This window comes from Lithobates pipiens, unplaced genomic scaffold (genome assembly GCF_037356315.1).
Source record: "Lithobates pipiens isolate NorthernLeopardFrog02 unplaced genomic scaffold, aLitPip1_a1.2 Scaffold_19, whole genome shotgun sequence".
Classification (NCBI taxonomy): domain Eukaryota; kingdom Metazoa; phylum Chordata; class Amphibia; order Anura; family Ranidae; genus Lithobates; species Lithobates pipiens.
This window is the reverse complement of record NW_027507764.1, coordinates 223,576,699-223,588,873: the sequence shown is the minus strand read 5'-3', so window position 1 is coordinate 223,588,873 and position 12,175 is coordinate 223,576,699. Positions and strand designations below refer to the sequence as shown.

Genomic DNA, 12,175 nt, shown 5'->3' with positions numbered 1-12,175 from the left:
AATGATTTTAGTGCATTTTTAGCAAAGATATTGCTTTGGCAAACATTTGCTCAAATATCGCGGGGCCTTAAAAATCAATATCACTTATGCCACCGGTCCTATGCTTTCAGCACATACTATGGTTCGGGGGGGAGAGAGGGGCCCCTTTACAAACTCTGAACTTCCGATTTTTAGAGAAATTTGGTTATTGTGCGTACATTCAATTTTAACCATTTTGCAAAAGGAGGTAATTTTAAAATTACAATTTTTTTATGGATTTAATACATGTTAAGCTTTTATATTTAGTAGGAATGTTGTGTTTATATCTGCTAATAATGATTTGAGATTTTTTTTGCGAATATATTGTTTTTATAAACATTTGCGCAAATATCAGTAGCATGTGCTTTTATTCTACAGGTCATGTGATTTCAATATACAAAAAGGTACATGGTTTGGGGGGCTTGGTCTTAAACTCTGGCTTGGTCTTAAACTCTGAAGGCTGCAAGTGAAAAATTAAAACCTCTAGATATTTTTAGAGAAATTTGTGTATGTTCAATTTTCACCATTTCGCAAAAAGGCACAATTTAAAAGTTACAAAATATTGGTTATTTATTAACTCAATACAGGTTAGCTTTTATATTTAGTAGAAATTTAGTAAAACGTGCTGTGTTTTCATCGAATGATTCTACTGCATTTTTGCAAAAATATTGTTTTAATAAACATTTTCTCAAATACTGTGCCCCAAAAATCAGTAGCACCTTATTTGTATTCTACTGGTCACGTGATTGAAGAATATATTATATATAAAAACGAAAGTTAGTACTTACCAGTAACTCCTTTTCCGGTGGTCTTCCAGGACAGCCCTTGAGAGATGGAGTCCCTCCCATCGACCCAGGAAACACATTGCCACAGTTCAAAAGGCGGTCCCTCAGGTCCCTGGTCAGTCAGTCATTCACCAAGAACCGAAGGATGGAACTGCAAAACATATAACCCATAACAGGCAATAACATTAGTACATCAACATAATCAAAGAAAGGGTGGGATCGTGCTGTCCTGGAAGACCACCGGAAAAGGAGTTACTGGTAAATACTAACTCCAGTTTTCCCAAGTGTTCTTCCAGGACAGCCCTTGAAAGGATCCCCAAGTACTCACCAGATTGGGGGGGGGGGGGGGGAACCACAGCCTTTCCTCCCTAAAGCCCGATCCTGACAAGACATTAAGTCCAGTCGATAATGCCTTGTAAAAGGTGGAAAAGCTTGACCATGTGGCTGCTTTACAAACTTTCTCCGGGGTGGCACCAGCTCTTTCTGCCCGGGATGCGGATAACGCTCTTGTAGAGTGAGCTTTAACACCCCCAGGAGGATCCTTGTTCAAGGCTTTATACCCCTCTGCTATAGCTAGCCTAATCCATCTAGCTATGGTTACTTTTGAAGCTTTTTGTCCCCTATTCTGCCTGGAAAAAAGGATAAAAAGGGAGTCAGATTCTGAATGGATTTGTTACCTTTAGGTATTCTAGAATACACCTCCTTACATCTAATAAATGAAACCGTTGTTCTTTCTCATTTGATACATTCTGGCAAAATGAGGGGAGGACAATATCTTGTGACCTATGGAAACTAGATGCTACCTTTGGTAAGAACCCAGGGTCTGTCTTTAGAATGACTCTCCTCTAGAATCTGTAAAAATGGTTCTCTGATGGAAAGGGCTTGGATTTTACTGACCCTGACGTGATTGCCACCAGGAGTACTGTCTTAAACGTAATAAGCCTTAGGGAGGCTTCAGAGATGGGCTCAAAAGGTGACCCCAAGAAAGCATAATTGCTAGATCCCAGGGTGGAACTCTGTTGACTCTGACCGGTTTACGTCTAGCAACTGCCTTACAGAATCTAGCGACAACAGGATTTTCCTGTAACTGTTCATCTAGGTACACACTTAAGGCAGCTATATGTACCTTAATAGTACTTAGAGTTAACCCTTTGTTTATCCCCTCCTGAAGAAACTGTAGAATATTAGCCGTATTCATGTTTTTCTTCTTACGGCTATTCAGCCAGCTATTAAAATTTCCTCCAGACTTTCTTGTAAATAGCTCTCGTGACTGGTTTACTACTCTGTAGCAAGGTCGCAATTACCTCGTTTGTCAGGCCCTTACTCCTCAAAATTTCCTCCTCAGTAACCATGCTGAAAGCTTCAGCGTGACCACCTGCGGATGACAGAGAGGTCCCTGCAACAGGAGGTCCCATCTGCAGGGAAGTCTTAGAGGAGGATGGTCTGTCAATTGTAGCAAGGTTGTGAACCACGGTCTCCAGGGCCAAAACGGTGCTACTAGGATTAAACCGGTTTCCTCTGTGAGGAATTTTGATAGGACCCTCGGAATGAGGTGAAAAGGGGGGAATGCATACGCCAGACTGAAGGTCCACGGAGTCTGCAAGGCATCTACAGCCAGGGGCTGACCTTCTGGGCTTAGCGAGCAAAAACTGGGAACCTCTGCATTCTCCTTGCTTGCAAAAAGGTCCACTACTAGTTTTCCCCAGTGAGCTGTTATCAGATTGAATACTTCCGGGTGCAAAGACCATTCCTGATTCGAAACTCTTTGTCGACTCAATAGTCTACCATGCTGTTCAGCTCCCCTTTCAGGTGTACTGTAGTAATGGATCCTAGATTGTATTCTGCCCACTGGAATATGCATCTGGCCACCGACTTCAAAACGAGGACTTCTGGTACCTCCCTGTTTGTTTATATAAGCTATAGCCGTCATATTGTCTGAGCGGACTTGTAGATGGTGACCCTGTATTGTGGTCTGAAAAGCTAAAGTAGCTCTTAGGATTGCTGTTAGCTCCTTCCAATTGGAGGAGAAACATTTCTCTTCCAGGGTCCACCTGCCCTGGACCCAGCCCCAGCTGCTCGCATCCGTGGTCAGTGTTGATGTGATAGGCAGGACCCAATGAACCCCTTTGTTTAGGTTCTCCCTGTCCTTCCACCACCAATAGGAGCATTTTATTTTTGAGGGGATCGATACCTCCTCCTCCAAACCTCTGCCCTTTAGCTGTTCCAACAAGAAGCTCTGAAGGTCTCTTTGGTGGAACCTGGCCCATTGTACGGCTGGAATGGCTGCTGTCATAAGACCTAGTACTGACATTACCTCCCTTACTGTACATTTGGGGCTGCATTGAAGAAAATACATTCTCTGCCACAGATTCAATATCTTTTCTTCCGGCAGGACTATTCTCTGGTCTACAGACTTGATCCTGTAACCTAAATACAGGATCTCCTGTGTTGGGGTAGTCTTGGATTTTTCCTGACTGATAATCCACCCCAATCGACTCAGGCTGAGCTGTATCAACTCTAAATCCTGAGAAAGACGACTCTCTGAGTGTGCTGTTAGCAGTAAGTCATCTAGATAGGGAATAATCTAAACTGACTGGAGTCTTAATGGAACTAGTGCCTCCCCGAGAACTTTGGTAAAAGATCCTCGGGGAGGATGACAGTCCGAAGGGGAGTGCTCTGCACTGAAAGTGATAAACTTTCGTGTCTATCTGCACTGCCATCCAAAGGAATTTTTGGCATGCCTTCCTTATTGGGATATGCAAATAAGCATCCCTTAGATCCAGGGTAGGCAGAAATATCTCTTTCTGGAGAAGATTTTTTATGGAATAAATGGACTCCATCCGAAATCTCTTGTAACGTATGGAGTGGTTCAGAGGTCGGAGGTTCATAATTCTGAACTTCCCGGATGGCAATTTTTACCATGAAAACGTGCGAGTAAAAACCGCCCCCCTGTTCCTGAATAGGGACTGATGTCAATACCTCTTGATCCACCATCTCCCCCATCAGTAATGGTAAGGCCCTGGCCTTTTCTGGAGTGCCTTGGGAGTTTTCTCACCAAAAACTTTGAGGGAGGGCTGCTGTGAAATTCCAGCGTGTGACCCCTTTTTATTATATTTAAGACAAACTCGTTCGAGGTTGTCTTTTCCCACTGTGGAAGAAATTTGCTCAATCTTCCTCCCACAAGAACCTTGACGTCACTGGGGTTTGGGGTCTTGATTGGGGCGGTTAAAAAGTATGCCCTCTTTTCCCCTCCCCAGTGTTTTTTGGGGATGGAGCCCTTCTCTGACTTGGAGAGTTTCTTAGAGGGACGAAAAATCTTCCTTTGAAAAGGTTTTTTTGTGGGAAAGGTTTTCTTTTTATCCACCGTCCTTTCTAAGGCGGTATCTAACTCAGGCCCGAAGACTAAGTCTACTGTAAAAGGGACACTGCACACGCGAGTTTTAGATGCCGTGTCTCTCCCCCCAAGTTTTCATCCATACTGACCTCCTTGCTGCCACTTAAAGTGTTGCTGACTTAGCCGTAAACTTTACGGAATCAGTGGATGCGTCAGAGATGAAACTAGTGGCCTTTAAAAGCCTAGGGAAGGTTTTCAAAAGCTCCCCCCTAGGAGTACCTGCTTTTAAGTGTTCCTGCAGTTGTGATAACCAGAACTCTAGGTTTCTAACTACACAAGTAGTGGCTAGAGCTGGTTTGAATCTTGCCATAGAAGCATCCCAGGCTCTCTTTAAGACTATGTCTGTTCTCCTGTCCATTGGGTCTTTTAAATGGCCCATATCCTCAAAAGCCAGATCAGCTTGCTTTGAGACTTTGGACAGAGGGGCGTCTAGTTTAGGATTTTTATTCCAGACCGCCTCTGGGCTCTCATCAAAGGTAAACCTTCTCTTCTCTTAAGGGAATTAGGAAAGAAAACCTTTTTATCCGGTTCAGATCACTCCTTACGGACAAGGTCAGAAAGCACTTTATGTATTGGAAACAGCTTTGCTTTCTTTTTCCCCAGAGGCTCATACATTTTATCATGTCTGGTTAATTGAGTTTCCTCCTCCTCAATTTGCAGCGTATCATAGATAGCGCTCAATAGCTCATCTACTTCCTCAAGAGAGAGCTTGTATTTTGAGACTTTAGATGCCCCTTGATCCTCATCCTGATCTGAATCTGCATCAGAGGACTCGGGACTAATCAACGTGGGGTTAGGCTCCTTGACTATACGGGGCTCCCCAGAGCTGGGTGTTGTAAGGCATGGTGAGGAGGAAATCACATCGTTATTCTACTAGTGAAGGCAGCTGTGCCGACATCCGTGATTAATTCCCGGAGGGACTTAAAAGTTGATGCCATTTCTTCTTTAAAAGGAGCCCAAAAATTTAGCCAAAAGGAGAGTCTGCCTCAGATTTAAGCAAGCCTGCAATGCATTGCTTGCATAGGGCTTTGTTAGAGCCAGAAGATAATCTATTCCCAGTTAGGGCACTTTTTGCGGCCTGCCTTGTCTTCCTTTGGGAGCTCTTTAGTCTGAAAATAAGAAAACAAATCTTCTTAGCATCCAGCCCTATGTCCCTCCTTAGAATCACAATCACTGCATACATCCTTAACTGTGAGTTAACCACCACCGTGGGGCACTACAGATCCCAGCCTTACCAACACCAAAACACCCTAGACCACCAGAGTAATAGCATGCCCAGCAGCCTACCTGGGATTGGCTGGTGCCTGCCTCCGCCGGAGTGTCCTGGGGAATAGCCTCCATGGTCCCCCTCTGTAGCTCTGGCTAGTCCTGTGTAGCTGGACGCTGGTTGGGACTGTGTAGGCAAAGCGCTGGCTCTCCCTGTGCCCTAGAGACCCAGAACCGAAAGTCTCGGCACGCAGTGATGACGCGGGTCCACCGGAAATGACGCTCGGCGTCTCAGGCCCCACCGCAACAAGGAGCTGAGATGGAAGGTTCCACTTACCGCTCCTGGGGGAAACTGGCGCCATCCTGCCCCTGGCCACCTCGGCACTGGAAGGTGGAGGGTAACGGGTCTGTTCCGGTCAGCTGGACGGTACCCAAGCCGTGGATAAAAGAGGATCCCCCGTGGAAAAAGGACCCCACTGTAGCCTCAGATAGGACCCAGTCCCTTATGGCTACAGACTCTTCAAGCAGCCCCTGAGAGTTGAGTCCCTCCAGGTTCCTAGCAACATGTTCCTCCGACGGAGGAAACACTAATGACTGGCCAGGGACCTGAGGGACCGCCTTTTGAACTGTGGCAATGTGTTTCCTGGGTCGGTGGGAGGGACTCCATCTCTCAAGGGCTTTCCTGGAAGAACACTTGGGAAATATATAGTATATTTTTTTATTTTATATTACAAACTCTGAAAGCTGTAAGGGAAAAATAAAGCAATGAAAAAATAAAGCAATTAAAAATGGTCCGGCTAGCTAAGTTTAAAAGTGGAGCACAGGGCTTGGTATCGAATAGGTTAAAGCTATTCTAAATAAATATAGGCCCACCAGGGGCACAAGCAGCAATAAAAACTGCCAGGTGTTCCAATCCCTCTCCGTTCCATCCAAAAAACTAAAGAAAAAAGGTTTGCCATTTGTTATTCTTTAACCACTTGCCTCCTGCCCACAATGTGCTGTGGGCGAGATGGCGAGTGGCTGCTGTAGGCAAAGCAACATACCCGTATGTCGCTGCCACACATGTGCTCCCCGCTTGGCACCTGCTGTGATGTCAGCAACTCCTGGCCAATGACTCACAGCCAGGACCTGCTGATTGGCTGTGTGCAGAGCTATGTGTTTGTAAACTCCACAGAGCTCTGTGCAGAGGGAGCGATCTGTCAGAAACTAAGATCTATTTGTAAACGCAACACACTTTACACACATTGTAACCTAGTTAGGCACACATTTAACCCCTTGATGTTAACACTTTCCCATCCACAGTCAGTACAGTGACCGTTAATATGATTATTACTGATCACTGTATTAATGTCACTGGTAATGACAGTGGCAGTTAGTCGGTTCACCCCCGACAGTCCATTATAAGTCGCTGATCACCGCTAATACATTTCTTAGAATAGCATACACACAATATATATATATATATATATATATATATATATATATATATATATATATATATATATATATATATATATATATATATATATATATATATATATATATATATATATATATATATATATATATTAATATTATACACACACAGTTTTGCTCATTAGTTTACATACCCTGCCAGAATTTCTTGGTTATTTTTCAGAGAGTACGAATAATGCCACAAAAACTTTTCTTTCACTCATGGTTAGTGATTGGCTGGAGCCATTATAAGTCAGGGTTTACTCTTTCTAAATCAAAATGGCAACAGAAACTACCCAAATGACCCTGATCAAAAATTTACACACCCCAGTTCTTAATACCGTGTATTGCCCCCTTTAACATCAATGACAGCTTGAAGCCTTTTGTCGTATTTGTGGATGAGGCTCTTTATCTTCTCAGATGGTAAAGCTGCCCATTACTCTTGGCAAAAAACCTCCAGTTCCTGTAAATTCTTGGGCTGTCTTGCATGAACTGCATGTTTGAGATCTCCCCAGAGTGGCTCAATCATATTGAGGTCAGGAGACTGAGATGGCCACTCAAGAACCTTCACTTTTCTAGTCTATTCTGCTGTAGCCAATGACAGGTCGACTTGGCCTTGTGTTTTGGATCATTGTCATGTTGGAATGTTCAAGTACATCCCATGCACAGCTTCCTGGCTGATGAATGCAAATGTTCCTCTGGTATTTTTTGATAACATACTGCTTTAATCTTGTCAACAATTTTGACCACATTTACTGTGCCTTTGTAACTCACATATCCCCAAAACATCAGCGTGCCACAGTAGGAATGGTGTACATTTCATCATAGGCCTTGCCGACTCCTCTCCAAATATAGCGTTTATGGTTGTGGCCAAAAAAACTAAATTTTGGTCTCATCACTCCAAATGACTTTGCGCCAGAAGGTTTGAGGCTTGTCTCTGTGCTGTTTGGCGTATTGTAAGAGGGATAATTTGTGGCATATGCGTAGTAATGTCTTTTTTCTGCATCTTGAAACAGCCACATTTTTCAGAGTGTCCTGTATTTCACCTGAAGTTATTTGTGAGTTTTTCTTTGCATCCCAAACTAATTTTTCTAGCAGTTGTGGCTGAAATTTTAGTTGGTCTACCTGACTGTGGTTTTGTTTCAACACTTCTTGATTAGTTTGAACACTGCTGATTGGAATTCTCAAATACAGTTCAACTACCTTTTCCCGCAGATCCTTTGACATTTCTTTTGCTTTCCCCATGACTCAGAATCCAGAAACGTCAGTGCAGCACTGGATGAAAGATGCAAGGATTCTTTTATGAGTCCAGAAACTCATTGACCTTTTATACACACACACTAATTACAAGCAAACAGATACCAGGTGAGGATGGTTACCTTTAATAGCTATTCAAACCCCTTTGTATCAACTTGTGTGCATGTTATCAGGCCAAAATCACCAGGGTATGTAAACTTTTGATCAGGGTCATTTGGGTAGTTTCTGTTGCCATTATGATTTAAAAAAAGAGTAAACACCGTTGAGTGATAATAAATGGCTTCATCCAAACACTAAACCATGAGTGAAATGTTTTTGTGTTATCATTAATATTCTCTGAAAAAGGCCAAGAAATCCTAAATTCTGCCAGGGTATGTAAACTTATGAGCACAGCTGTACACACACACACACACACACACACACACACACACCATAGTTTTCCAGAGCTATAACCTTCACGAAAACCAAACAAGTTACACTTATCGGTAATTTTTTATTTTTTTTTTATCAAAAACATTTAGCAGAATAACTTTTGCCCAAAATTTATAAGTACATTTTTTTTTTTTTTTTATTGGATACGTTTTATAGCGGAAAGTAAAAAATATATTTTTCTTTCATTTCCGGTCTTGTTTTTAATTATATTGCACAAAAAAAAAAAAAAAAAAAAAAAAAAAAACAGTGATGATCCAATACCACCAAAAGAAATCTCTAATTGGGTGAAAGAAATACAAAATGTAATTTGGGTACAACGTTGCATGACCACGCAAATACCAGTTCACCCCTTGCCCTCCGGAAGGTTTACCCCCCCCTTAATGACCAGGTAAATTTTTCCGATACGGCACTGTATTACCGTATTTATCGGCTTATAACTTGCACTTTTTTCCCCTTAAAGCGGGGTTCCACCCTAAAGTGGAACTTCCGCTGATCGGAACCCTCGCCCCCTCCGGTGTCACAATTGGCTCCTTTCAGGGGGGAGGGGGGTGGAGATACCTGTCAAAGACAGGTATTTACACCCACTTCCGGGCATAGACTCCCGTGGGAGTCAATGCCTCTTCCTGTCCTGCCACGCTGTCTGCTGGGACACACACGGGTCCCAGAGACAGCGCGGACAATTCCTATTGCGCTGCACGACTCGTGCATGCGCAGTAGGGAACCGGGAAGTGAAGCCGATTCGCTTCACTTCCTGATTCCCTCACCTAGAATGGTGGCGGCAGCAGCCGAGAGCCGAGCGATCGATCGGCCTCGCATCACTGGACCCCGGGACAGGTGAGTGTCCATTTATTAAAAGTCAGCAGCTGTAGTATTTATAGCTGCTGGCTTTTAATATTTTTTTCCCCAGTACAGTCCCGCTTTAAAATCAGGGGGAAATCGCGGGTGCATGTTATACACCGATCCTCCGCGATTTCTGAGCGTTTTTTGAGCCTCTGGGCAGCTTTCAGCTGCTTCGGCCCTTCTCGCGGCTTTTGCCCGCCTTCGGCGTTTCTTGGCAGCTTTCGGCCAACTTCGGCCCTTCTCGGCGGCCAAAAACCGCCTTCGGCTTTTCTCGGCGGCCAAAAACGTACGGCCGAGAACTACCAAAGGCGGCCGAGAACTACCAGGCACCGCCGAGATACACAGGACATTTCGGCGGCGCCATTTTTAAAAATAAAAGCTGAAATTATCCCTGGCAAGGGGACAACGATGCAAAAGACTGCAATGATGGACAGGCTGCATGACAAGGCTGCAATGATGGACAGGCTGCAAATGACACTGACAAGGCTTCAGATGAACACTGATAAGGCTGCATTGATGGGCATTTAAATGTAAGGTTTTTTTTCCTTAAAATTCCCTCCTAAACTTGGGGTGCGTGTTATACACCGATAAATACGGTACTTAAACTGACAAAACGTGCGGTTGTACAATGCTGTACCCAAATAAAACGTATGGCCTTTTTTCCCACAACTAGAGCTTTTGGTGGTATGAGATCACTCCTGTGGTTTTTATTTTTTGTGCTGTAAAAAACAAAAAAATTTGTCAATTTTAGAAAAAAAAAACATTTTTTTTTTACTTTCTAAAGAAAAAATGTCTTCATCAATTTAGGCCAATATGTATTCTGCTACATGTTTTTGTTAAAACAAAAATCCCAATAAGTGTATATTAATTGGTTTACACAAAAGTTATAGCGTCTACAAACTATGGGATTTAAGGATTTTTTATTTATTTCATTTTTATTACTAGTAATGGCGGTGATCAGTGACTTATAGCAGGACTGTACCATTGCGGTGGACAAAACGGACACTAAGTGGCACCTTTTGGGGACCAGCGACACCAATACAGTTATTAGTGCTAAAAATATGCACTGTCACTGTACTGACACTGGCAGGGAAGGGGTTAACATCAGGGGTGATCAAAAGGTTTAATGTGTGCCTGGGGAGTGCTTGTATTATGGGAAGGCAGAGATCCATGTTCCTGCTTTGTAGGTATTGGTAAGCTGCAATGTAGAAATGGTAAGAAAAAAAATAATAATTACCTCTACTTTACAGAACTCATAGAAAAGCTTAAATGTACCACAAATATTATAACCTTCATTCATTAATGAACCATTCAAGCGTTACCTACCCTGAGGGGCCATTGAGGTTATTCATTGTAATCAGTCTAGTCTAATCTAAATGACAAAAAGAAAAAGATAGATGTAAAAAGCATTAAAACGTTTTTTTTTTTTTATAAGCAACAATACGTTTAAGAACAACATTTTCATAACCATGCTATAATAGGGAAGATCTCTGTAATTGCAATCAAATCAAAGAGAAGTGGGTAACAGATAGTCCATAGTGTAAGCACAATAAAACTACATTCCAAAATAGAACAAAATGTGCAGATTTTATTTAAGGCTTGGTTCACACCAGTGTGACTCGAAAATTGCACAAAATTTCCTGGGCGACTTTGAAGTTTAAGCTCTCTGGTATTCAAGTCGCATCAAAGTAGTACAGGAACATTTTCAATTTCGCTGTGACTTTAACCGCCTCACGCCCGCCCACCGTCATATGACGTGACAGAACTTGAGCAGGTATATCTGAATGATGCCTGTAGCTACAGACATCATTCATTTTCAGCCGTCCATTCCCTACACCAGAAGAATGATCTCAGGCTTTCACATTGGAGTGAAAGGAAAGGGCTATATCACCTGTAAATATCATATCAAATTTTTTTTTCACATAAATAGAGCTTTCCTTTGTTTGTATTTAATCACCACTGGGTTTTTTTGCTTAACAATTAAAAGAAAAAAAAAATTTGCTTACTTAGTTTCAGTTATAAAACTGCAAAAAAAGTAAAAAAAAATGTTGTTATTCACCGATGTGCGCTGACACAACTGCACTGATAGTGCGGATTAGTGTAGCCTTGTCAGTGCCTGAATGGCAATGTTGGGACTCCACTGATCATCAGGGCACTGATGATCAGTGTAAATGTGCCCTATCAGACTTGCCAGTTACCTCTCTCTTCTTGTCACACTGTCAGTGATAAGCAGCAAGTTTGTTTACATGTGTAAGCACAGCTGATCACACATGGTAAAGGGCCATTATGACTGGCCCTTTACCTCGATCAGCTTTGTCCTAATGACACAGATCTCAGAGCATGCCTGATGCGTGTTCTAAGAGGATGTCCACGGACCCCCTTCCAGTACAACAGAGTCACGCTGTAGCAGTCTTTCGGCTATGGTGCAGTACAGAAGAGGTACTAATCATAACTAACAAGGCATTGAATATATTTCTTAATAGTATTGCTGGTTGTCCCTTTAACCACTTAAGGACTGCCTCGCGCTGATATACGTCGGCAGAATGGCATGGCTGGGCACAAGCACATACAGGTACGTTGCCCTTTAAGAGCCCAGCTGTGGGCAGCGCACTTGCGACCCGGTCCTGAGCTCCGTGACCGTGGCATCCGCAAACCCGATCGCCGCCATTGTCCCGCAATTGGGGTACAGAACTGAAGAATGGGGAAAGGCAAGTGTAAACAAACCTCGCCCCGTGCTTCCTAGTTAGCCTGTCACTGATCTGTTCCCTGTCATAGGGAAAGACGATCA

General features: G+C 43.0%; 1 protein-coding gene across 4 annotated transcripts in view; it reads right to left on the bottom strand.

Annotated features, from left to right (window-relative positions):
* TRANK1 (tetratricopeptide repeat and ankyrin repeat containing 1) overlaps window positions 1-12,175 on the bottom strand; it is a 389,483-nt gene that overhangs the window by 350,671 nt on the left and 26,637 nt on the right. For all 4 annotated transcript variants that reach the window (XM_077491750.1, XM_077491748.1, XM_077491751.1 and 1 more), the window contains one exon: window positions 10,714-10,759. In XM_077491750.1, coding sequence (XP_077347876.1) covers window positions 10,714-10,739 — 26 coding nt within the window. In that variant the 5' untranslated portion in view covers window positions 10,740-10,759. The remainder of the gene's footprint in view (window positions 1-10,713; window positions 10,760-12,175) is intronic.